This window comes from Emys orbicularis, chromosome 1, assembly GCF_028017835.1.
Source record: "Emys orbicularis isolate rEmyOrb1 chromosome 1, rEmyOrb1.hap1, whole genome shotgun sequence".
Classification (NCBI taxonomy): Eukaryota; Metazoa; Chordata; order Testudines; family Emydidae; genus Emys; species Emys orbicularis.
The window spans coordinates 224,051,538-224,079,295 of NC_088683.1; the positions used below are offsets into that span (position 1 = coordinate 224,051,538).

The following is a 27,758-nucleotide window of genomic DNA, read 5'->3' on the forward strand; positions in this document are numbered from 1 at the left end:
CTGTGCTGGATGCTTTATGGAGGGATACAAAATGTTGGTTGAGATTTTCAAAGTTGAATAGGGCATTTAGCCAAACAATTGCCTTTGAAAATTGTAGCTATTGCCTCTGCCTCAAACTGTTTACAATCTAAGGGCCCCAAATAGTTTCATTTGAGTATATTTACTATGGTGGATAGTACCCCTGAAGTCAGTCACAGGTTTGCAGGATCAAGTGCCAAGTGAAGACACAACATGAGAAGGGGATGTAACAAAAATCAGGGATAGGGAGGGCAAGAGGTAAATAAAATAATGCAGGTACTTGTATTAACATTGCGGAGCTTGCGGGCTTTGTGGTTAGTTTTAAAATTAAGCCATGACAATGAGGGACAACTTAAGTTTGTAGGCCATGAAGAAATACTTTTTAAAGAGAGACTGAGTAGAGGAGGAGGAGGCAGCACCATGGCAGAGCAGGTCAGGAAGGGTGTTCCTGGTAGAAGGGGATACATAGATTATGCTCAAAGATAAGAAGAGGAGAGGGAAATAGAGTGGGTGGTTGTTTTTAAACTTAGTCTCACAAAAATATTCCATCTAGGATGGGAAAGTAGACAGGACCCACTATAACAGATACATTAACAAGGGGCCCAATTCTGCCTTCATTCAGACAGGCAAAATTCCCATCAACTTTCAAGAGCACTGCACCAATGAAAGAAAAGAATTTAGCCTTAAGTTGCCAATTTTAGTTTTGCTAGTATGGAGACCTGTTCAGTCAGAACTGGCCTGAGCGCACTAATTTATTTCTCATGGAGTACTAAGTTGGCATTAGATGATAGCTCAGTTCAGACCCAGTCCACTTATTTGAAGTAAAAGAAAGTATAGAAATTCTCCAAACAAGGGACCTGAACTGTACCCAATGCTCTCATCAAGTCTACACATGATTGCAATGTGATCTGTAGCTGGTGGGGGTGGGCTCAGGGAGGGTGGATGTTCCACATACAGAAGAGAAAATGTTTACCTAAATGTCACACACACACACACACACACAAGACATGAAACCTCACTTATGACTCTTAGAATCTTACATTCAGCAAACTGCCTGTAACCAACGCAACCAAATCAAATGTGCAAGATCTGTATTATATGTAGCACACAGGTAGCAGCTGCTGATGGCATTGACAAAAGCACATAGACACACAGTGACAGTGCAACAGATGAATGGATAATGGAACTGCAGTCCAGAATCCAAGCAGAAAAATAATCCATACCTAATGAGGTACCCTAAAGCAGATGTGCATGAGAAGAGAATTCACAGATGACGCAAATAGGAATGTGAATAGCTCCCACTGTTAACATCCTATCCAATGCCACTGCCCACACAGCATTAATGTTGCTGGGCAGCCATGCACATGTATGATTGGGAATAGCATTTTCATGGAAAGTGGAACTTTAGTCTCTCTAAATTTAATGTAAACAAATACAGTAAAAAAAGACCAAGGCCCAAACCTATAACAGCTATCTGACCTATTCAGAACACATTGGTTAAATGAAACATTAATTCAATAGTAAAGTGCCCCCACACTAGTTACATACCCCTGAATGATAAACAGTACACATCCCTACACAGACAGCTTCCAATATATGCATAGTCTGTAGGACTGTAATGTGACCAGCATATAAATAATTGACTCTTTACTATCTTAGTCACTGATCCACCTCAAGTCCTCCCAGGGCCTACCTGGGCACCAATTTCTGCTGAGGATCCAGTACATTCAGAGTGAATGAGGTGCAAGTTAAAGCTACCTTAAGCAGTTTTCAGTTGCCTTTAAAAAAAAAAAAAAAAAAAATGCTGTTTCTCAAGGGGAACATAGTGAATGAAGACTTGGATGTTGCCCACCTACTGCCATTATCTATGAACAGCCTGCATACACCACTTCCTGAGCCCCCTTGCTCACGACAAGAACATGACTAGTCCTCTTATGGGTTGAGCTAGCACCTTTTTGTCAAAAACCTGTGCTGTACTACACAGGCCAATGAACCCCCTGGAGTAGTGCAGATTTAGTAATCTAGAGATTAAATCCTGTTCTCTGCTAATCCCTTAAACCATCCAATACTGCTACACAGACAACAATCCAAAAGAAGAGTTACTATACATTTGTATATTCATATTTAGAAAGGTGATTCTGCAACAGGACATAAATTCCATAAGAATTATCCTGTTGCAATCTAGAGGCTTCAAACCAAGGCCCTGGTCTAACAATAAGGTTCACCTACACAGATCTCATTACAGGATTGGGCTAGTAATTTGGGGGGTGGAGAAAACAGATTAACAAGTGAGAGTGAGGAAATAGAGATATCTTCATTCAAAATTAGTGGCCTGTAGCAAACAAAGTCCAAGTCTGAGGCCCACATTGCTTATCCACACTAATGCTAAGAGATACAAGTAAGTACAATATCAAGTTCACTACATAATAAACATCAGCCATTATGCATTCTAGACCTCTAAAAGTATGGCAACAAACAAAGCTCTTGGGGAACATAGATCATACCCTCTCTCAGTCTAAAGAAACTAATCCTTTACCTATCCGCCTTCACATAGGTTTAGATGTTATACCATGTGGTAATTATTTCCAAATCACAAGTGCAAACACTCACCCTGATTGGAAAATTAGCAGATTTCAAACTCAGGTAATTTGCCCCTAATGAGGAACTTGTTGAACTGAATTTAACAATTAGCTCATACCCTTTCCTGGCTGTATGTGACAGGGCTACAAAAAGGCTCAGAAACTCACCTATTCAAAGTTTTTCAGTAAAAACCCAGAAATATTATCCTACTTCTCTACATAGCCCTTAGACTGGTAGTTCAAGGATTATGGTCTTTGAAGAGCTGGCTGATCACATGATCCTGGCTCTCCTCATTTCCAGTTGCTAAACTGCATTAAAAGATGCTAAAAAAAACCCCACATTACTTCCCTAATGTTACTTTTCTACATGAGCAGCTGCTGTAGTTGCCAGATGGGTGCCCTGCAATCAGGTATCAGAGAAGAGGAGGTCCATATGCAGTTGTGAATGACAGAACACAACAGTCAATGCAAGGGAAAATGTCCACAAGATAATCTCACTGTTAAATTGTGATCTACACTAGAACTGGTTGAAAACCTTTGAAATCTCACCAGGTTTTTGGTTTTTTTCCCTAAAACTTTGTCAACATTTTGGGAAAGCTTTTTGCTGTTTTCAAACCAGCATTTTACAGCGGTTAATATTTTACAGCAATTGGGAACTCCAATGAAAAAGTTTTCAATTAGCTCTGGCCACTCTAGGAAAATTCCTGTCCTAGAGTGGTGCAGCCCTGGCATACCAAGAGCTTTATCATTTATCACTGTAACTGGCATCAGAATATTCCCAGAGAACACGTCACCAAGTTAAAAAAAGGACAACATGCAGCGGAGAAAGGGTAAAGAGAATCTTTTGCAACAAAAAAAGGACACTTGAGAGATACACCTGTACATGGTGCCTCTTTGACTGCCTTTGTGCTAAAGCAGTAGGTATTTTAATAGAAGCTGAGATTCTCAGGAGTGAAGAATGCTATGTTTATGCAAGAAGACAGTAGAGCTTGTCTACCTATGAGGTTGCACTTTGACCTCTCAGAAACTGCATTAAGGTGTGCCTTAAAGAGAAAAGAGCACAGGAGTATCCTGCATATTTTCTCTTATGAATCAACTGTACAAAGGTCCACTCCTCACACCTAGTCTACAGGCTGGAAAAATTGATCTAGATGACCTCTCACCCAAAGATTATGCAGGCTGGAGATTTGAACATAGCAAACAGCAAATCATTTTATTGTTCTGCCTAGTAAAGGCTTAACTGCCAGTAAGATGATTTTTTTTTCCTCCAGGGGAAAGTGCGAATGCAGTCCCCCACTACCACAAATTATGCAGTCGAGTTTTCCGCATTTGGGGAAATCAGCACACCCGCAGTGCAATGGATGAGCCTCACCCTGGGAAAACCATCTTCGTGATCATGGTATCTCCCCTGCCAGGTAAGTATGATAGGTTAATTCCCTATCCTACTGTATTTAGGAGAGTGTGTTTCCTAGTAGACAGTGCACAGAAGCAGGAGCCAATAACTTCTGGCTTTGGTACTGATTCCTCCCTGTAGCTTTGAGCAACTCACTTAACTTTTCTGCCTCAGTTTCCCCCTCTGTACAATAATGATAATAATACTCACCAAGTTCACAGAGGTGGTGGTGGTGGTAGGATTAGCTAGTTAACATTTTTAAAGGACTTTCAAAATACGCAATATAACGGTGCATATATTCCGCTTTTCACCCATCAGTCTTAAATTGCTTTATAAAAATGTGTGTCTATTTTACATTGGGGATGCAGGGACACAAGCAGATTAAACAACTTGCCTGGGGCCAGAAAGCAAATCAGTGGTAGGGTCAGGAAGAGAATCAGGGTCCAAAATAGTTAAGAGACTGTAAAAAAGAGTAAAGATGATAAATGACAATGTATCAGTTTGGGGGAAAGAGAGCATAGGGATCTGTGGTCTTTATTTACCAGTCATGATCTGCTGGAGATGATAAACATCACAGTAATGTTGTTTCCAAATGATATTCTTTGACTTAGTCTCCCTTTACATCACGCCACCTGCCCTCCCCACTCTACCAATGACACCAGCCTCAGTACTCCTGTTGTGTCCTTCTCTCACAGACAGCCGCATCTCTGAGGCCTCTTCCATGCTACCCTTATGCTCAGCATGCCCTTCCATTCTCTGTTCCAGCACTGCCAATGCTTGTTAGTTCATTGCAATATTTGGTGGTTTTTCTAAAGCCCCAGCCCTTGGATTCATGGGATTACCAGGGAATCTCAGCGTTCATTTTTTAAAAAGTAAGTTTCCATGCCTTATATCTGTGGAGAAAAGCCTGAAAGCATGAATCCTAAAGGCTCAGAAAGCAGAAGGCATTTTCAAAAATCTCATGATTTTAAAGTCATGACAGAACAAGAAGTAATAGTCTCAAGTTACAGCGGGAGAGGTTTAGGTTGGATATTAGGAAAAACTTTTTCACTAGGAGGGTGGTGAAGCACTGGAATGGGTTACCTAGGGAGGTGGTGGAATCTCCTTCCTTAGAGGTTTTTAAGGTCAGGCTTGACAAAGTCTTGGCTGGGATGATTTAGTTGGGGATTGGTCCTGCTTTGAGCAGGGGGTTGGACTAGATGACCTCCTGAGGTCCCTTCCAACCCTGATATTCTATGGTTCTATGATTTTGGGGGCCTGACTTGTAGTGTTTGAAAACATGGGGTTGGCAATGGTGCTGGGCCCTAGAGCCTTGATCTTTCAGCAGCATCTGTGAAGGTGCAATTGCAGGGTCAGCGCCTGAGCTGCCCCCTCACCACATCCAAACCATTCTAAAAAGGCACTTCTGCCATCTCACCTATTAGCAGTGAGGGGGAAGAAAAGTAACCATAAAAAGCCCAACCCTTGAAGAGAATTGTCCACACATGGACACACCTTGCTATATAACCACACAAGAATTGTACTGTCACTCTTGTCCTTTTCAGTTTATTATTCTCCTCAGTCTCACTAGTTTTCCAAATGCTTACAACATTTTAACCTTTGATTGCAATTCCCCCGCACTTCTCTCTCCAGTTCTTTGTTTAATATGGATGGTGCTTTTTATCACAAAGGGCACGATAAAAATATCTTTATCCTATCTTATATGACAATCTGAAGTAGGTTTGGCATCAAGGCTATGAAGTTAACCCCGAGGTATCTCATTTTATGGCAGCTGTTTGAAATTTGACTCATGGAACTTGAAGAACTCTCTGGCCGAGAGAGCCTTGACTTTATAGTATTTGTAAACCTTTAATGTCACAAATACACACCATTGGAAACAAAATGTTCTTACTCTTTGAGAAGTGATTGTTACCAGAATGAGGAGAAAGCACCTCAGAATGCCAGAGGTCGAGCTAGGAGGAAAGACACATTACAAAAATAAAGTAGAAAACATTGTCATGTTTTATTTTTGAATAATTAAAATAAAACATTAAGAACAACAAAATTGATACATTCTGCCACTTTCATGATCATTTTGGCTCTGATTCAGGAAAGCATTCCTATTCAGGAAAACACTTAAACACATGCTTAAAATTACGCAAGTACTGTTCTGACCTAATTAGGGTTATACATAAGCATATGTATAAATGCTTTTCTGAATTGGGGCCTTGGGCCCAGATCCTCAACGGTATTTAGGTTCCTAACTTCAACTGATTTCAGTGGAAATCTGTCTTCTTAGCTGACAGTGCAAAAGTCCACTTAATCCACTTGCTAATCACTACCTAAACTGTAAATTTCATTGCTCAAATATGCAATGTAGTTGTAGTTGTGTCAGTCCTACCTTGAATGGTCCCTTAGAGTATATGCTAACTACTGATGCTCAAGAGTCTGTTCCACCTTGCATTTAGCTGTGACGCTGGAGTACCTTTCCCAAACCTAAAGAAGTGCTCCGTGTGGATCGAAAGCTTGACTCTCTCACAAACAGAAGTTGGTCCAATAAAAGATATTAGCTTATCCACTTCGTCTTTCTATTGCTCAAATATGACACATGAATAATAGTAGAAGTATTAAAAATCTACTCTAAAAGCATAATAGCTAAAGAGACTCTCATGGTGAAACTAAGCTCACATGGATTTTAAAATATAAATCTATTTTAATGAGCATTTCAGATATGTGATTGTGACAAATGCTTGGTTGACAGTGATGGAAAATGAAGCCTTCTCTCCACAGAATAGGTTAATCAGAGGCAGTATCAGAAGAGGCTTCTTGCTTTGCCCAAATGACACACCTTTAACTGTGTGTGGGAAGATCCAAGTAATTCAGTCTCCATGCCTGTTCCCAACACTTGATTTGAGTTCTAAATCCCCATATATACTAGGAAATTGATCAGTTATTAGCAACAGGTCCCAGTGAAGCAATGCTGAAAGCCATTTAATTTAATGTATGGAACAAAACAATTTTCAACCTCATTAGAGAAAAAGCATGACTTTTGAAAATGATTTTGTCCCATTTGCACTAGCAATTAAACTATTTCCAACCCCAATTCATGAGAAGACTTGGCTCTAAATAGTCTATTTTCCCCATGTGGGGTCCCATGAAGTCACAGCCAGCCATTATAAAACACTAGCAAATGCCATTTTATGTGGATAGGTATTAGATTACAACTATGGGAGTAACTATGCTAATTGCTGTGGTTAAGTATCTATGGCCTTGTCTACACTTGGAAAATACATCATGTTAGAAAACGTGTTAAATAACAAGATGTTAAACATGCTTTGGTACATAGCATGGACAAGTACAATCGTGTTTAAAAGGTGTAAGCTGGTCATGATTAACCTTAGAGGGAGAATCTAGAAGCTAAGTCATATCTGATATCATGTATTTAAAACAGATACATTTTCCTAGTGTACATATGGCCAAAGCATCAATGCCCAATGTGAACTAGAGAAGCCAGAACACACTCAACACACTCAACTCCTGACAGCTTACTAAACATTACATCGAAGTTATAGCGAACCAAAATGGAGCAATTAGCCTCCTTCAAGAACACTGGATTTCCAGGGACCCCTTACAACAGATGGAAATTCATTGAAATAAGGCTAACCAATGGGTGTCAATGATGGCAGTATTTGTACCAACAAGTCTAAAAACAGTCTAAGTCTTAGTGCAGTGTTTCTTAAACTGGGGGTCCTGACCCAAAAGGGGGTCACAAGACTATTGTGGTGGGTCATGAGAGTGGCATCTGCTGGCAAGGTGCCCAGCTCTGAAGTAAGCAGCAGTGCAGAAATAAGGGTGGCATGGTATGGGGGGGGGACATCAGAGCTTGAAATATTTTCAAAGGGGGGCCCAGCAAAAAAAGTTTGAGAACCCCTGTCCCTAGTGGGCTTCAGGATGGCTCAGGATTGGGGGGCGAGAGGGGAGCAATTCTTTGAAAATGATTCCTTTTAATAAAAATACTTAGCTTTATAGAAAAAAATTGTATACATTATCTCAAAGCGCTTCACAAAGATAGTTAAGTATCATTATCCCCATTTTACAGATGGGGACACTAAGGCACAGCAGGTCAGTGGCAGAGCACAGAACATAACCCACCTCTCCTGCCTCCCAGTCCCATGCCTGATCCATTGGATCACACTGCCTCCCATGGGGAGGACTATTGGTAGCTATTATTAAATAGTCATGAATGGTTACTGTGTGCTTACTGGTATAAAACAGTGGTTCTCAACCAGGGACACGCTTACCCCTGAGGGTGCACAGAGGTCTTGCAAGGGGTACATCAAATCATCCAGGTATTTGCCTAGTTTTACAACTGGCTACATAAAAAGCAATAGCGAGGTCAGTCCAAACTTAAATTTTATACAGACAAATGAGAAAGTAAGCAATTTTTCAGTAATAGTGTACTGTGACACTTCTGTATTTTTATGTCCAGTATCGCAAGCAAATAATTTTAAGTGAGATGAAACTTGGGGTATGCAAGACAAATCAGACTCCTGAAAGGGGTACAGTAGTCTGGAAAGATTGAGAATCACTGTTATAAAAGAAGACAGGAAAAAGTGACAACCCTCACCCAAAGAGCTTATCATCTATTGAGGTGGATATCGCATGCAGGATGTGGTGGGGTTTGAGAAGATATATTTACTGAGGTATGTTAGCTGTTTCGGGCTTGGTGAGAAGAGTGAGAGTTTTGAGGAGGGATTTGAATAAAGAGAGGGTGGGCACCTGAGGTGTTGGACCAGGGAGAGAGCTCCAAACACAGAGGTGGCGACATGAAATGAGGAAAAAACAAAAAGAGAGTGAGTCTCCAGTGTTGCTGCATTGTATAAACACCGTAATGTGTGCAATACAGTATTATATCACTTCACATTTACACTGCAGGGTTCAAACAAGCTGATGGGACCCAAACTGTCTGACAACTGCATGAAATTATATGGAGACTGAAATCTCTCACTCTGTGTATATATCTCTGAAAATAAGGAGGTTTATCCTCCCACTTTTTGGTCCTTTCTGTCCAGGTCACATGAATTTATACCAGAAGCTGTTCCAGTTTGAATATCTGCTATTTGCAGTATAAGGATATAAAAGTTGCAATGGACGTCTCCTCAAGTAAAGCATATACATTAGTCAGGATCTTGCCATGGGCAAGCTGAGTTGGGCTACAAGTATTGTCCCAGCTCTCACAAAACAGCACATCCATCCATCTTCTAAACATTGTGGGTTCCATCTTCAATAACTTTGCCATTTAGGTTGATCTTGGTGTTCTGTTTGTTGTTGCTAGTTTCCTGGTCAGTGCACCCTGGAAGTTCCAGATCATCATATCTTTTCCTATACACCACCCTTGAGATCAGTGTTATCAGAAACATTTCCATTATGAGAAGCTGTTGGTTCATATCTGGCAAAAAAAGAAATGTCAGAATTGGGGAAGAACAGTAGGTTTAACTCATCCCCATTTGCCCAAAGGGCATAGGCACTGACTTTTATTTTTCCCTGGGGGTGCTCCACCCCTGTTCTGCCCCAAGGCCCTGCCCCCACTTCACCCCTTCCCCTGAGGCCCCACCCTTGCTCTGCCTCTTCCTGCCCCCGCTTCAACCCCTCCCCTGGGGGTCCCTGCCCGCCTGCTGCTGTCTGCCCTCCCCTGAGAGCCTCCCCACAGCTGCCAAACAGCTGATCAGCGACGCCACCAAACAGCTGTGGCTGGTGGGTGCTGAGCACCCACTATTTTTTTCCCCAAGGATGCTTTAGCCCTGGAGCACTCATGGAGTCAGCACCTATGCAAGGAAAGCAGCTTCCTCCTAAGCCAGCAAGTGGCTGTTGTAGCCCAGGTGGGTACACTCCTGCAGAGGGTAGCCAGGACTTGCAGTCTAAGCTGCCAAAGATCCACAGAAGCTCTGTAGGCAAAAGTTGCCTTGGGATGTGTTGAATCAGCACACCTCCTGGATGCCCAGGCCTCCCCGCTCCCTAGCAAGTGTTGGCTTGGGGAGCGTGGGGGGAAGGTTCCTTGTTCCTGGCTCCTTCCAAGGATGAGACTGGTGCTACTGCCTCCCATTTCTGGGTGGAGTTGCAGCTGGGAGCCTTGGTTCAGGGTTACACTGCTGGGAGATGGGAGTGAAGAAGGTCTAAAGCCTGGTTTACACTTAGCTATGGAGCTCAGGGATGTGAAAAATCTACAGCCCCGAGCACCCTACTTATGCCAACTTAGCCCCTGAAGTAGATGCAGCCTTGTTATTGGAACAATTCTTCCATCGATCTAGCTATCACCATTGAGGCAGGTAGATGACCGACAGCAATAGAAAATCCTTTTCCATCACTGTAGGAAGCATCTACACCAGTGGTCGCCAATCTATGGGGCACGCTGTGACATTCTGTACTCCAAAGTACCACCTTGGTGCCCCCATATTCACCAGCGTTATATAATTGCAACAAATCTTGTACAAAATATGTCATGTAAGGTGTCAATGGAAAAGGTATGGTTTGCTGATTATGATTATCCTATTTGTATGCATGTATCATTTTTGTATCTGAAGTTATGAATATTGACTATGGGCCAGTATTTCAAATGTGGTTACTCCTAGGTAACACCCATAAAGTAGTTTACATCCAATCTAGACAATACATTGTGAATGGACTATTCAAGGTAAGGGCCGATCAATAAACACAATGGGCCATGAGAAAAGCTTTCCCGATGGACTTTCCTGTGAACATTCTAGCCAGAATATGGGTAATGGCCCCTGCTATGACTCATCCACGCATGCAAGGGCATATGACTATATCATGTGACACTGGACTCCATCTTGTGCCTGTACTTTACTGTACAAACTGTGCTGGGACTTTGCTTGGAACAAAGAATTTCCCTCCACATGGAAGAAGCTATACAAGGGGGAAGTGACATCATCACTGGGCCTCACTCCTCCTACAACAAACACATGGAAACACCTTAGGAACAAAGACTGAACTGGGGATGTGGTCCCAGTCTGAGGGGATTTCTAGCCTGTGTATGGAAGATTGGTGGACTGTTTGTACCATCAGGGTGAGACACTGATTGATTCAAATCCGGTCTAGTGTATAGAACTTAGCCTACAATTTTGTTTTTTTTCCCCTTAGGTAACCAATTTTGATTTGTACGTTATCACTTACAAGCACTTCAAATCTCTCTTTCTGAAGTTAATAAATCTGTTTTATATTTTTTACCTAAAACAGTGTGTTGCTTGAAGTGCAAAAGGGAAATCCGCTCAGGAACTGGGGTTGGTACATTGTCCTCTCCACATTGATGGAGGGGTGGACTGGGAAATAAACGTACACAGGTCAGGCTTTTGACTAGAGCAAGACGGTACAGCTCTTGGGTCCTAGGCTGAGGAGCTAGTGGGGGGACTGGTTGGAGCCACTCTATTGTCAGTCCATGAGTGGCTAGGAGAAGCATTCATGTAACAGCAGATGGGGGTGTCTCTGTTTGTGAAAGTGCAGGATCTGGAGGGGTCTGCAGCTTGTCCCAGCATCACAGTGAGTGAGGAAGCCCAGGCTGGTGATACAGAAGGCTCAGTGATACCAGGTTGCACCCTGGGAAAGTCCGTCACACTCGCCCCCCTAGGGGGGCACAGAGGAACGTTTAGAGGGGTGAGTGGCAGGCCCAGGCCAGCCCCCGTGGGGGGGCAGGGAGGGAGAGCCACCCAGTCCTGCTCCACCCCCAGGCCATCTCCAGTGCCAGCCGCAGCTCCACTCCACCCCATGCTCTGGCCCCAGCCCAGCTCTGCCATCATTCGTTCTCTGCCCTGAGGCCACATCCACCTCTAGCCCAGCTCCTCCCCCCATCCCCAGTTCTGCCCCCCAGCTCCACCTTCAGCCCCAGCTCCTTTGCTGAACCAATTGTGCAGTAATGGAGTGGGGAGGGGTGTGGACAGATTCCATTACCGGGGTGGGGTGGGAGATGGATGACAGGAAAAGTTTGGGCACCACTGGTCTACACTATGGGGCTGCAGCACCATAGCTGTGCTGCTGTAGCGCCCATAGTGTAGACATGGCCTAACACTCAACTGAGTGGTATTTGTCTGTACTATGGTAACTTTTGAACACCACATCTGATCAATTCCAAAATTTCAGGGAATATTCTAGGCATCAAAGAGCAGAAAATGGTAAAAAAAACAAAAGGGGGGAAATGGGGGACACACCACGCCCCTGGCATCTGGATAGCAGAGTCACAGCTTCAAGTGCCTCCGTAATTGTCTATAGATCAAAGAACCTGCTGATGGCAGCCATTAACACTTTCCAGCCTAACGATGCCCATCTCATCTCTTTCCAGCCTCCCAACCGAGTTTAACATGCTGACAGCCTAAATGATTTATCTCCCCACAGAAAGAAAAGAAATGAGAATTGTGGGGGGAAGATGGGAGCGGGGGGGCACGATGGCACACACAATACCTTGTAGGATCAGCTCCTTAATTCTCACTGTTTTGGAGTTCATATCTCTGTAAAGTGCTTTGTTGCTCATGAAAGCACTTTAGTAAATGCATACTTTACCTCCCAATAGATTTGTGGGTGTCCAATTTCAGAAACCTTTGAAGGGGCCTAATTTTCAAAGGCTTGATGCTCAGTACTTTATGAGATCAGACGCTTTAACACATCTCAAGTTAGACACTCAAAATCACTAGTCATTTTTCAAAATGTACAGTATTGCCAACCTCAAGCATTCAAAAATCATAAGATGGGCCCCAAAAAAACATGAGAAAGTTTTTTTTTTAAATCTCATGATTTTTAATCCTGATATGTGTTGGATTTTTTTTCTTTGACATCTGGTTTCTGAGTCATTATCACTTATCTCTGTAACCAGGAGAGATAGAAAGATTTTTCTGGGAAAGTTGAAATGCTCATGTAACTGCAAGATGCCAGGAAACAGATGTTTAAGGGAAATGCCAAAATGTCACAAGACACACATTAAAATCGAAAGCGTTGGCAACACTGATTTCCAGGCCTTTATACATTTAAAAAAAATAACCCTCCCCCACTCTACAGCCCTCCAAAAGAACCTACACGCTCCTCTTGCTAAAGAAGCCAGAGGTGGTGCACAGGGAATAATTCCTTGCAGAGCCAGGATATTGATGATGGCTGCCTGGAGTTGGCTCAGAATGAGGACAAACTGTGAAAAGAAACAAAAAAAAGGAGGTTGATACTTCAGTACTACAGAAGGGCTGTATCTCAGCACAGTGATCTTGCTTTCATGAAGAATATAAAAATCCTCTTCCACCTTGTCTCTCTCCTCATCTCCTACCCTAAGCCTGCCTCCCCTGCAGAATAAATCTTTGGTGAAGGCAATATGGCTCACAGCTTGAAAATTAAATCAAACTTCCTAGCTGTAAAAAAGGCTTGACCCCAGCTCTTCGGTCCAAAGATGCAATGGCTGTGAGGCTTCCATTTGGGGTAACAATCAATATTTACTGCTTCATATCAGAATAAAACATAAGAAAAATGGAGTCTTACCAGCCCTGTAATTATTAATTTGTACCCACCTGTAACAAGGGGGCAAGAGTCTTCTGTTGCCCTACTCTGGTATGAGCTGTTGGAAAACACACACACACACACACACCAGAGAGATGCTGACTGATTCCTGCTAACTCACTGTGGCAGAGGTGACTCTTAAACTGTCCCCTAGTTATAAGGGAAGTGGCTTTTGGTGCAGAAGAAACTAGATTCTAGGACAGAGATGTCTTTGCAGTGGAACCCTAGGAAAGCCAAGCTGGGGAAGAAAGGGCAGGGTGATGTGTGTGCGTTGTTGTCGTTTGAGTAACCAATAAAGCCAATACGTCAGGAAGGGAGTAAGTTTGGACTAAATTCTGTGGACCAGCTTTATAAAGTTGTATACGTGCATAAAGATGCAGATAGGTGCCCGGTGGGATTCACAGACATGCCTAAACAGATTAGGGCCCAGATTTTTAAAGGTATTTAGGCACTGCTGTGCTCAATGTTGCAAAATCTAATTGATTTAGGAGCCTAGCTCTCATTTTCAAAAGGGATTTAGACACACACAAGTCTAAATCCCATTGACAGTCAATGGGCAACACGTTTAAAATCTGGGCCTAGGTGCCTAACTCCCATTGAAGCCATTGTAGGCACCTGGCCTGCTTAGGTGCTTTTGAAAACCCCATTAGGTGCCTATCTGCATCTTTATGCACCTAAATACCCTTGTAAATCTGGCCTTTTGTGTATAAATTCTTCTTAAAGCAGGGTAGAAACACGGCCTGCTCCCTTGAACTTTTCTTGCCCTGTTCCTGACCTGAGAACTTTCCCCCTGTGCTAGTCAGCGTCTCACTCGGGAGTTCGTTCTGAGCCCGTGTCTCTAGTTGGTGTGTGACCAGAGCATTTTTGAAATCGGTCAGGAAAACTGAGCTTTGCATACATTTAGTGCAGAGTGTTCGCTGTCTTAGCATGTTCCCAGCCCTGCCCACAAAGTAATCAGTAAACAGATGTAAAAATTAAGAAATTCTTTAAGGCCACTGAGGACAGAATAGCATTCAACTACTTTCTCGGGAACTGATAAGTGTGGAGGAGGGAAAGAAAATCTGTGGTTCAATATAAGATTATAAAATCCATTGCATAGGTTAAAATGATCTGAACTCCCTCATGAATACATTTCCCATAAAAATTCAAAGACAAAAATGTTCTCATTCACCTCAATTATTATTGTCTTTACTAGTTTAGTGCTGACAGTGTATAGGACACAGAGAAAGACATAGTTCCTGTCCTAAGGATTTTATAATCTAAGGGCCTGAAGCACTTCATACGAGGTGTAATATTCGCTTCTGTGAGTAGTGCCTTGAGTTTAATGGGACTGCTTGTGGTAGTAAGTCTAACTACTGAAAGTATGTGTTGTAGGATCAGATGCGAAGGCCAGCTGTGATCATGCAGAACAGATTTCAGATCCAGATCATCAGGATGAATCACCCAATGAAGTAATTTTTAAAAACAAACAAATGCATGTGATCTCAGAATAGAGAGAGTGCTCTGGAGTGTGACACCTCTTAGTCTGTGCTGTTCTTAGCCATATATCTTGGTGGGCATCCAAAATATTTACGGGACACATATGGAGTATCAGTGACTCACTAGCTTGAAATCGTGTTTAATTCCATGTTGAAGTAAATGTACAGGCTGACTTCAATTAAATAGGGTTGGGGGAACTAGCCTAAAAACTATCATATATAGATCTATACCTGAGAGCAAGAGCCAGTAAAAACTACATGCTGCTTTTGTACTGTGTTAGATGGTGCAAATCCCAAAAACCAGAGTGAATTTAGAGCTGTACTGGTCCCAGATCCAAAAAAAACTTTGCCATCTCCATCCTGCCAGACAAACAGCAATATCTGACATGTGTTGCTGGATGGCATCCAGCTGCTGCCTGCCTCCTACCTGTTCCTTCAGGTCATGTACTGACATGTACTGACTACTTATGAGTGCCTCATGGACACAGGCTGCACCTCCTCATTGACAGCATGTGGCCAGAGAGACTACGCAGCCTGCTGTACACTGGCCTAAGCCTTCTCTACACTGAGTGTATACCCCAGTGTAGACGCTGTACCAGTGCGTAACCCCTTTGCGGTTTAGAGAGAATGGCCCTTTTAAATCTTTGTCCTGAGGGGAGGAAGTGTTGATTTTTCCAGGAAGAGGAAGTTCTGTTTTGAGGGGGTGGGCATGGAGAGAGGGGAAACGACAGGGTGTATGTGTATCTGTAGCTCCAGACAGAAGGGCTGCAGCAAGTGGGCCCTCACACAGTGAAGCAGCCAAGAACCTGCCTGAAGCCTGGGAGGGACAGAGCGGCCGATCAGGGACACCCCAGGACAGGAGCCAGGAGGAGCACCATGCCAGGGTGGAATCATCTGAGAAACAGGAGCTGGACTAAGGATCACTGTTGCCCAGGGCTGTATGGGGCTGTGAGTACTGGGTCTTGTGACTTTGCATTGGGAATAAGGGGAGAGGCGGTAGCTAGCTAAGTGGGGAGGTTGCCGCTCTGTCTGGGTTTGCAGAGAGTGGCAGAAGAGGGCACTGGAAGGGTTTGTTGGGGAAAGTTCACTGGTGCCCAAGATGACCAGGAGCACCCAAGACTCACTGCCAGACTGGAACTCTGCCCGGGACTCCTGATCTCTGAGTGCAGACGTAGTGCTCAGTGTCTGCCCTTTCAGACTGTGGTACTGCTGGGCCTGTGGGGCCTCGTGGTAGATGTAACTCTGTTTTACCACTGCCCCATCTTCCCTCCTGTTGTTGTTCTCCATTCATCCCTCTGTAAATAAATATTTCCTCTCCTGTATTTATTGTACTATTCCGGTGTGCATGTGTTCACATCGGGGGGGGGGTGGGGGTGGAACAACGTACCCCTGGGGCAGAAGAGACTTTCCCTGCTGCGTTCCTGCGTGCGCCTTTTCTTGGCCAGAGCTGCCTACAGACCAGACTCCATTTTGGCCACGAGGGCACTAAAGTTACAACTTAGTGTGACTTGCACTAGGGCAACTTAGTGAGGTAAACTGCCCAGGTGTGAGTCATGGTTTACAGATCTGGCCATTGCATTTACACTAAGGTTTTTCACTGATGACTAAAACGTAACACAAACAAGGCCTTACAGCACCACCTCCTAGGGATGCCCACAGATGGCAGGGCCCAAATAAGAGGATACTGCCTCAGTCCTTGAGGCTGGAGGTATCTTCCACGGGTTTCTTTAATATTGAAAATGGATAGAACTAAATCTGGCCCATATCTGGCCCCACTCTATTATTCAGTGGTTTCCTACCAATGTTTTTATTATTGTCTTATTCTCATTTGTAGACTGGCCAAGAAAAATAACTAACATCACAGAAACAGCAGCATGTTGCAACAATTGAAACAAGAACCCCCCACCCCAGTTCCAGAACCCTTCCCATCTTTTAAAGTACACACTAGAATTTTAACATTGTATTACAGGATACACCATCTACTATCTGGGGCTTCCTTTATGCTGAGAAAAGAGAGCTCAGCTATGTGCTATTTTTTCCCCACAGCCCAAGGAAGAATGGATTATAAATATTTCTCAATTCTCCAGCATTATACAAACACCAGATGCAAGTTAATACAAGTGGAGCATGAACAAGAACAACACTTCAAAGAGAAACTACATCTTTAACCAATCAAAGGGTGTGCCTTTGTACAGTACGTTTTAAATTACAGTTTTTGAACTGAGAAGCAATAAGCCGTACCAAATTCTGCCCAGGACTTGGGTTATTCTATATCAACAGCAATGCAAATTCTGAACTGAAATGTGAAGATTCTTACCTCATAAAGTGCAAACTTAGGGATGATCTTCTTACAGTTAAGAAGAACTCGAACTTGTTGAAACATGATTCCAATTGGCCACAGAGCAATGATTGTAAGGACACCAACAAAGCAGTTAATCCATATTGCAGCTCCATTAGGAGTTAACTAAAAAGCAAGTTAAACAGGCATATGGATAAGACTTGGCAACTGTGAAAACATGCAAAAAATAAAACGCCTGTTTCTATTTTTATGAAAGCTGAAATCAACAGCAGAGGCTCCTGGGATTTGCACTGGAAACTGCTCTGAGGACACTGCCAACAGAAGGGGTAATATGGAATGCAGTACTTGCTCACCAAGCAGCCAGTGACTTGCAAAACTGGTAGGACCTGGGAAGGTGACAAAGAGCTAGATTCTTCAAGGACCTGAGCACCGTCCCCCTCCCATCAACACCAATGGGAATTGCGGTGCTCAGCATCTTGCAGGATCAAACCCAGAATGACCCACCAAAGGCTTCTTCTGAAAGACAAATTGTCTCCCCCAGCAGCCTCAAAGATATTTTACAAAAACAACAAGGAGTCTGGTGGCACCTTAAAGTCTAACAGATTTATTTGGGCATAAGCTTTCGTGGGTAAAAAACCCACTTCTTCAGATGCATGGAGTGAAAATTACAGATGCAGGCATTATTATACTGACACATGATGTTGTGAGCGTTATCTTGTTGCATGACAACCGGCAGCCGTGCAAGGTGAATGTACAATGCTACTTTACACTGAGTTCGCACAAGTATAAATGACAGCACAATATGCAGCGGAATGATGAATTGGGTCTACTGTTTATAGGATGTTGGTTGGTACATAAACCTGGCCTTTTAGATACTAATTGTCAAGCCAAAGTGTAAAAGCTTGGTGAGCAATGGCTGATTAGAATATTTACTTACATCAGAAAGGCTGTAGTTTCCATTGGTCCAAAGCACTATTGACAGAAACATTAGCACAGGTCGAAGGAAAGCAAGTTGAATGGTCCCCAACTTCAGCAGAAACAGGGTTCGTCTGACAAGTCAAAAAACCACCACTGCTCAATACCTTGTTAATAAGCTTAACAACACTTCACTAGATATTGTTAAATAGTAGAGGCCCCACATTTTCCATATGTACTGTACATGGCTGAAATCTGGCAAGGAACATCTTCTAGAACCTAAATAGCTTGTCTAGAATTCTCTGCTTTTTCACAGCATATTGAAAGATGTAGACACGAACTTAGCAGAACAGGCACAACATAATGTTTTTTGCTCCATTGCTGGTTCTGCAGCAGCAGTTAAATAACTAATGGAGCTGTGCAAAAGGTGATGTATTAGAGTCTACTGGGGAGCCAATGGCAAAATAGCTAGCACCTGAAATATGCCATTAGCTCCTCCACTGCAGCCATACTATCCCAACCTTCTGCTACAGTGGGCAAGTTGGTGCTTCACTACCAGCATTAAACTTAATGGCAAGTTACCATAGATCTTTAATCCTTGTCTAGAAAAACCATGTCACATATGGTGGCTTCTTCCTGATTCTACCCTTCCTGATTAGCGAACCCCCAATCTTGTGGTAGTCCAGGAAAGCAGGGGTTTTGCAGGATCAGGAGAGAGGATCAGCATTTTCCGGAGTATTCCTCCATGAACACTGTTCAACAGCCATCCACTTTTCCTCCTAGGTCGGAGGAAATCATCCACCTTCGACCACTACACTTCCTAGCCCCCTCAGGACAGCTGGTGCACGCTTCCCTCTCTTCAGTGAGTCATAATCACAGACCCAAAAAACATCCTTCAGATTTTAATGCTGTTTTAAAAATACCATAAGGAAAGGGCGGGGGGGGGGGGGGGGGGAAGGAGAAGACACTTGTCACTCAGATACATGAAAGCTGATATAGCTGAACTATCTAAGTGCACACTGGGCAAGATCCAGCTCCTACTCCCCTTTTCTTTGTCAACTTTATTATTCCTCATCTATTTCCCAGCTCTCGCTCTCTCTGGTTATTTCGGTCTTCGCTGTTGTGCCCTTGGCCCCTCAGACACTCTACCTAATGAAGGCTCAGCAGCCAGCCAGCTGCCATTTAATGTGTAATGTGATATATTAATGAACCTTGATTTATTATAATTGCTCAATTAATACAGCCATAATTACATCATTACAGTGGTAATTTTACTCCCGCAAATAATTATAGAACTATAAACGGTACAAACAAGTGTGAAATGGGCTGAGACAGGTCACCCGATTAGTGCATTTGCCCTTTCAAGCATTTGGAGAATTGTGACAACAGAGCAATTGTTGCTGATAGAAACCTGTTACTGTACCTTCCCCTGTTCCTGACCCTTATCACTCTTATCTGCACTAGCCTGTCCTATCTACCATCCTTATTTCTTATAAAAAAAAAAGCTAAGTTCAACCAAACAAGAGACACCTGCAGGAGGGGCCAGAGGAGGATGAAATTTTCAAGAAGTTATCCTCTGTCCTGGAAGAAGCTTAGAGAGCTCAAGAGTTAGTAGAAGGCAAGGCCTCCCAACCCTAGGTACTGATGAGAAGGAGCCCAACACAGGTCTACAGAGGTAGGAGTAGGGTTACCATATTTTAATTTAAAAAAAGGAGGACACTCCGGCCCCGCCCCAACTCCACCCCTTCCCCGCCCCCGCCTCTTCCCCAAAGTCCCCGCCCCAACTCTGCCCCCTCCCCTGAACGCTCCGCCCCCCTGCTCCTCCCCCTCCCCTGCTTCCCGCGAATCAAATGTTTGCGGGAAACCTGAAACAGGGAGGCAGCAGGTAAGCTGGGGCGGGGGCGGGGCATGGCGCGGCCCAGTCCGGCCCCCCCAGCCGAGTGGCTCCCTCCAGCGGCCGGACGGCCCAGGCCAAGAGGCTCTGGCCCCGGCGTCTCCCGCCCGGCTCGGCTCGGGCCCTGGGGCGCCGGCCCTGGTTCCGGCCCGCCCTGGCCCCGGTGGCCCCAGCGGCTCCGGCCCCCGGCCGAGCACCGCCGGCCCCAGCGGCCCCGGCCCCCGGCCGAGCACCGCCGGCCCCAGCAGCCCCGGCCCCCGGCCGAGCACCGCCGGCCCCAGCGGCTCCGGCCCCCAGCCGAGCACCGCCGGCCCCGGCCCCCGCCCGAGCACCGCCGGCCCCAGCGGCCCTGGCAGCATGACTCCAGCAACAGCCTCATTTTCACTGAAAGCCTGAATGTCCGCTAGGTTGACCAAGAATGATGCTACAGAGATTGTCTGGTCCCCAACTCCAAGCCCTTCCACCCCAAAACAGTGGAGGATAGCCACATGGTGCAAGCTGAAAGAGTCAATTTTGATGTGGCCCCATAATGATAATACACCTTAAAATAGACAGCATGAGATACAGAGGTAACGCATACAAAATGCGCCGGGTGCAAGTTTTCTCTGGAGCGGGAAGACCCAGTATTGTATGTGTAGCTCTGCTAAGTTGCTGGTTTCTGACACCAGTACTCTAGCTGGGGAGCTCGGAAGTGAAACTCACCTAGTGATGTGTACATAAGGGAGGCAAAGGCAACAGCAACAGCAGGGACCTGTGCTGATCTTGAAACGATCATTTTCAAATCTCCTGAGAAATAACTTTTGACCTCCACACTCTTCAATCATCATCAGCATGAACTTGTGGATCACAATGGCAAAAAAACTACAAGAGAAAAAATATCAGGTTAAATATACACAAAGTGCATGTGCTCTTTGTATACCAGCATAGACATGTATCTTTAACCATCCTACTACAGGAATTTGCAATGCTGACATTTCCTGAAGTCTGTTAGTAATAGTAATATTTAGCGCTAACTGCATAGAAACATTACTTTACAAGGGCAGGCTGAGTTAAGTATTAATTTCATTTTTCAGAGAAGGAAATCGAGACAGAGCAACTAATTGATTTGCCGAAGGCCACACAGCATGTAGGTGGGAGAGTCAGCATTAGAATGCAGGAGCTCCTGGCGCCCACCCTAGTGCTCTATCCATTAGACTATGCTGCCTCTGCTTTTTGTACTATTTTTCTGCTTGTTGGCTGAGCTCTCACCAATGCAGTCATACTTGGTACTCACACAGTCAGAACCTTGTAAGCAAATCACATTCAGCCTTCACAATTTTCATTTTAAATATATAGCCTATGATTGGCCTATGATTTCATGGGCAGGGATGGTGTCTCTAGCCTCTGTTGCCAGAAGCTGGGAATGGGCGACAAGAGATGGATCACTTGATAATTACCTGTTCTGTTCATTCCCCCTGGGGCACCTGGCACTGGCCACTGTCGGAAGACAGGATACTGGGCTAGATGGACCTTTGGTCTGACCCAGTGTCACGGAGTGTGGGGGAGTCAGGGCCTTGCACCCCCCCACTTCCTGCGATTCACCGTGACTCTCAGCCAGCCAGTAAAACAGAAGGTTTATTAGATGACAGGAACACAGTCCAAAACAGAGCTTGTAGGTACAGACAACAGGACCACCTCAGTCAGGTCCATCTTGGGGGGCAGGGAGCCTAGACCCCGGCCCTGGGTCTCCCTCCTTTTCCCCAGCCAGCTCCAAACTGAAACCCCCTCCAGCCTCTCCCCTGTCTCTTTCCCAGGCCAGGAGGCCACCTGATCTCTTTGTTCTCCAACACCTTCAGTTGGCACTTGCAAGGGAGGGGCCCAGGCCATCAGTTTCCAGGAGACAGGGTGTCGGCCATTCTCTGTGCAGAGAGCATCACCAGGGCCAGCTCCAGGCACCAGCGGCAAAAATGCTGGAGCCGGCCCTGAGCATCACACTGGTCGTCTTAGGCTCTGCAACAATCACTCTCTCTTATCCCATGCATAGGGGAAACTGAGGCACCCACACAGTATTCAGAAAAAACATTAAGAATATTCCCACTTCGTCACACCCAGTATTGCCATTCTATGATTTTGTTTTCTTTTTATACGTATTTTTAGCATCACGCATACTTCTACAGTTAGACAAAGTTGGGAATCTAATAATATGGCAGAGATTTGCATGGTTTTATCTCAGACACAGATTAAGCCAGTGAGAATTTGCATTTACCATCCAAATAAAAGCAACTTAACTAATTAGCATTGCACCATGTTGTTTTATTCCATCTCAGACTCTTAGTTAATGCAGCCAGAAGTCACGAGGAGTTAAAGGGGAGATTTGCAAAAACTTTTATGTGATTTAGGAGCACAATTCCCATTGACTTGCCAATGGAACTTGTGCCCCTAAATCACTTAGACAGCTTTGAAAATCCCACACTGTAGCCTTCAACCTTTCAACCTCTGCCTTAAAATTAGAGGGTTGCACCATTACCTCTAGGAAGCAGAGATCACAATTCTTCATCCTCCTGTTTACATGTCAGAGCTGTCAAACCCTCACACAAAGATTTTATCAGGACATGTATGGAACATTTTCTCATTGATATACTCATTGAAGGTTCACTTGCCATAGTTAATAAAAGGCCCATACAGTGCATCATTAATAAAAGCACAGTGAAAAGTCATAGGTCAGAGTCTCATTCTACATGGCATTGAGAGAGATACAGGAACGACTCTACTATTTCAACGCTGCTGCCAATCAAAGGGATCAATTATTTTCTTTCATTCTGCAGTTCCCACACTAAGGGGGCTGTAGTAATGGGAATTCATTTTTTTTATTTTTCTCCCTCCCTGATAAAACAACTACCAAGAGATTTCATCTCAAACTAAAAATCCATTATTAAATTTACAAAATGACTATGTTTACCTAGTGCTAGAGGCTGTTTAAAGGCAGGAAATTCAGGGTTCAGAGAAACAAGAATACATACACTGCTGCAGTGAAATCTGTAAACATTGTTGAGCGAGGAATCCACATCCCAGTGCATGATGTAGTAGCTATCACCTGGACAGAAAGACAGGAGGGTGTCAGAGGGGCAGAGATAAAAGAGGTTTGTGCATTAACTACAGCATCTTTAGAGAAAGGGTCTTTTCGATATTCAATTGAATTTCTTTCTCCCCCCTCTTACCGGAGCTGCTGCATTTATCCAAATAAAAATCGTCCTTTTAGAGGAGGGGGTTTTCCTGTAGATATAGAACACTTCCTCTACAAACACCAGGTTGGCTATTAGTGTCATTAGAGTCAAGATGGCAAAGAGAAATATACCTGTTATATCAAGGCCTGCATAAAAGAAAAAAAGACATTTTATTTTAGGAGTGTAACATGTTCAATGCAAGAAAGTGCCTCAGAAAGAAGTTTTAGGTCCCACTCCTGCAAAGGCTTTCTTAACTTGACGCACTGACATTGACTTCAATGGGATGCCTCGCAGTGCATCAGGTTAAGCTCATGAGCAAGTCTTTGCAGGATCTGGGCCTCGGGCTCCATATTCATCTTAGTGCATACATATGTAGCTCCAGCAGCAAAGTGTAGTGTTTAGGGCCCCATAGAGCCTAAGGACAGCCCTGTCCTTCTCTCACCTCACACCCTCCAACAGGGGAAGGTTTAAAAAAAAATCTCAGGCAGCCCTTAGTTGGAATCAGCTGTTCCTAATTGACCTCAGGTAACTCCCTCTCAGCTGATCCTAAGTGATCTCTGGTAACCCCTTCTCAGTTGAACCTGATTGATCTGTAGTCACCCAGCCCCAGTTTGAAAGGGAGGAGGGCCTTTTAACCTTCCGGGACTGCTTTTTACCCACCCCCTCTCCTCCCGCAGCCGTTTGTCCTGAGTTTATCACAGTAGAAAGACCGTATCTCTGTTTTTGTGTAACATCCTGCAAAAATCCCCTTCAGATTCCTGAACATGGACTTTGACATGCCTGCAATAGAGACATTCCCTGAGGATTAATCCATGCTGGTTCTCATGCAGGAAGGATCAGAAATGCATGTTGGGACAAGGTTCTAGGTCAAGTACTCTTGTATGAATCTAAATAAATAACACCAAATATTCTGGTAGATTTACTCACTCCAGCTGGACCATAAGCAAAGCCGCATTTATTCAGTATTAGTTCCTTACCTTAACAATGAGTTTAAGGGGCTATTCCTGCATGCTTTGGGCATTCAAAATCCCCATGGGTCTGTGTGGGAGTTTTATCTGCACAAGGAATGCGTTAATCATAGATTCCAAGGGGCCTGGGATACAACTGCCTGTTTCTGGCCAGGTTAAATTATCATCAGGGGCGGCTCCAGGCACCAGCGCAGCAAGCATGTGCCTGGGGCTGCAAGCCGCGGGGGACAGCCTGCCGGTCACTGTGAGGGCAGCAGACAGGTAGTCTTCAGCGGCATGCCTGCGGGAGGTCCACCGGTCCCGCGGCTTCGGCGGCAATTCGGCGGCGGGTACGCCAAAGGCGCAGGACCAGCAGATCACCCGCAGAAACGCCACCGAATCCCCGTGACCGCCTGCAGGCGTGCCGCCGAAGGCCGCCTGACTGCCGTGCTTGGGGCGGCAAAAAACATAGAGCCGTCCCTGATTATCATTGTGCTTCTCCTCCTTGGCACTGGGTATTGACATTAATATTTACCTCTGGCTCAGTGTAAGACCGGTCTACACTACTTGGTTAGGTCGACAAAAGGCACTTTACGTCAACCTAGTTGTGCATGTGTCTACACTTATTTGGTCTCCCACCGCCAAGCTGAGATAGTAACACCACCTCCCTGAGCAGCATAGAGTCACAGTGAATGTATTTAGGTCAATACAGGGTAAGTATAGATACTGCATTACTTATGTCGACCCTCCAGCAGCTGTCCCACAATAACCCACAGTGGCAGTTCCACTGCTTAGGGGTCACAGAGCCCAAAAGCCCTCCCCTCCCTTTAAAACCCCACCATTTTTGAAATTCCTTTTCCTGATTGTCCAGCTTGACGAGCACACCTAGCAGCTCTCCATTGCTGTGTGCAACCGCCCAGCTGACCCCGCTGGCTGCACGCTCCAGATGCGCCCCTGCCTGCAATAGACAGGAGATATTGCATCTGTTGGTCTGTGGGAAAAGAGGCTGTGAAGGCACAGATCCAATCCAGCCATAGAAACATCGACATATACGAGCAGATTGCTGGGGTGATGCAGGAGAAGGGCTACACCGGGGACCAGCAGCAGGGCCACGTGAAAGCCAACAATAGGGTTACCATTCGTCTGGATTTACCCGGACATGTCCTGCTTTTTGTGATAAAAATAGCGTCGGGGGGGGAATTTGTAAATCACTAAAAATGTCCGGGATTTCCCCCCCATGCAGAGCGCGGCGCGGCTGGGAGGGCTGCAGGAAATTCAGCCGCTCGCATGGGGCTCTGGCAGCCAGAGCCCTTCCCCCGCAGCTTGCCGGGCTGGACTCCGGAGCAGCTGTAGAGCTCCTCCTCCCCACCCCCCCCTCCCTCGCATTCTCAGCCGGCCGGCCTGCCGGGCCGTTTGCATCGGGCCTCGGCAGCTCCTCCTCCCCTGCTGCCCAGCGCCCCGCTCCGGCAGCACTGTGCGGGGGCAGGGACCGGGTTGTGTGTTGCGCTGGGGAGCGCAGCCACGTGTCCGGCTCCGCACAGAGCCCAACACCATGTTCTGAGCGGCAGGGTAAGGGGGGCAGGAGAAGGGGCAGGGAGATTTTGGAGGGGGCAGTCAAGAGACAGGGGGGGGTCGGGAGTTCGGGGGGGGGCTTTTGGGGGGGTGGAGAAGGTTTTGGGCAGTCAGGGTACAGGTAGGGGGTAGGGTCCTGGGGGGGGCAGTTAGGGTGGGGGGTCTTAGGAGGGGGCAATTAGGGGACAAGGAACAGGGAGGCTTAGGTAGGGGGTGGGGTTCTGGAGGGCAGTTAGGAGCAGGGGTCCCAGGAGGGGGCAGTCAGGGGACAAGGAGCGGGGGGGGGGTTGGGAGTTCTGGGGGCGGGGCTGTCAGGGGGCAGGAGTGGGGAGAGGGATCGGAGCAGTCAATGGGACAGGGAGCAGAGGGGTTTAGATGGGTCGGGAGTTCTGTGGGGGGCTGTCAGGGGGTGGGGAGTGGTTGGATGGGGTGTGGGAGTCCCAGGGGTCTGTCTGGGGGTGGGGGTGTGGATAAGGGTTGGGGCAATCAGGGTACAGGTAGGGGGTAGGGTCCTAGGAGGCCAGTTAGGATGGGAGGAGGGTCTCAGGAGGGGGCAGTCAGGGGACAAGAGGCAGGGAGGCTTAGGTAGGGGGTGGAGTTCTGGGGGGCAGTTAGGGGCAGGGGTCCCAGGAGGGGGCAGTCAGGGGACAAGGAACGGGGGGAGGGTTGGGGGTTCTGAGGGGGGCGGGAAGTGGGAGGGGCAGGGGCGAGGCTAGGACGGGGCTCCTCCCGTCCTCTTTTTTGCTTGCTGAAATATGGTAACCCTAGCCAACAAGCTGTGGCCAGTATACAAGAAGACCAGAGAGGCCAGCGAGCTGGTGCCAAACCTCAGACCTGCTGCTTTTACAAAGAGCTGCATGCTATCCTCGGCAGACACCCCACTACCACATCCCACAGCACTGTGGATACCTCCAAGAAGCCCAAATCATAAGCCCCTTCCATGAACAGCAAGGAGGAGGAGGAGCTGGTGGAAGAGGACAAGGAGGAGTATGGGGGACAGGTGACGGGGGAGCCAGCTGCGCAGTGAGCCAGGATCCATTTTTAACTCCACTGCAGTATAGCCAGTCCCACCAGTAGAGCAAGGGCAAGCGTGATGCAGGGGAAGGAACCTCGGGTAAGCGTGTAGATAAGTTTTCAATGACAGGGACGGACCCCCAGAGTAGCAGGACACATCTTTTGACTTTTCATCAATTTACTTGTGCTAGAAGAGGCAGTGGTACAACTCTGCTTTCCAGTCCCCTTTACAGTTAGGCAGGGGTGAAGTGGGGGGAGGATGGCATGCAGAGCAGTTTGTTTATGGACAAACAGGGATGTCCCTTAAATCCTCCTGAGAGGTCTTGATGAAACTTTCATGGAGTTACTCTGCAATCCTCTGCCCATGGTTTTTAGGGAGGGCTGCTTTATTTCTTATCCACGGTAGGACACTCCCACACCACTCAGCCATAACTTCAGCAGGCCCCATTGCAGTACGCAGGCTAGCAGCGTATGGGCCTGGGCGGCTACAGGACACCAGCAGCAGCCTTTGAGACCTTCAGGACTGAGACATCAGCTAAAATCACCACCGCCTGTGGAAAACGGTGCCAGTATTCCTATACTTGCCCTATACTACTAGAATCATACGACCAAGCAATTCCTCCTCATTTCCCCTCCCCCATGGGGGGCCATACTCACCATGGCTGGTGCTGTGACTGGTGCCGTGCACAAGCAATCCCAAGCAGAAGTGAGAAGGTCGTGTTTAAAACTTGTGGGGAGCAAGGGGAGTGTGTTCAGCATCTTCAGTTTCTCATTCTGCAGTGAATATGCTGACAATGGTACCTCTGTGTGTGTTATTTTCAGCTGCTGCCACTGCAGCCTTCAGGTCTCCCCCTCTACACTTGCTGAACGCCTGAGCCAGATAAGGAGGAAAGAGAAGGGGACTTGGGAGGACATGTTCCAGGG

General features: G+C 45.8%; 1 protein-coding gene and 1 pseudogene across 1 annotated transcript in view; both read right to left on the minus strand.

Annotated features, from left to right (window-relative positions):
• Positions 1-3,865: 3,865 nt before the first annotated feature.
• On the minus strand, positions 3,866-4,020 carry LOC135873133 (U1 spliceosomal RNA; annotated as a pseudogene).
• Positions 4,021-9,230: 5,210 nt separating this feature from the next.
• LOC135895584 (organic solute transporter subunit alpha-like) overlaps positions 9,231-27,758 on the minus strand; it is a 32,210-nt gene continuing 13,682 nt past the window's right edge. The window contains exons 2-8 of the mRNA XM_065423726.1: positions 23,296-23,447; positions 23,098-23,171; positions 20,801-20,959; positions 18,227-18,338; positions 17,308-17,454; positions 13,048-13,153; positions 9,231-9,418 (exon numbers count right to left, since the gene is read on the minus strand). Of these exons, the coding sequence (XP_065279798.1) occupies positions 9,231-9,418; positions 13,048-13,153; positions 17,308-17,454; positions 18,227-18,338; positions 20,801-20,959; positions 23,098-23,171; positions 23,296-23,447 (938 nt within the window). The remainder of the gene's footprint in view (positions 9,419-13,047; positions 13,154-17,307; positions 17,455-18,226; positions 18,339-20,800; positions 20,960-23,097; positions 23,172-23,295; positions 23,448-27,758) is intronic.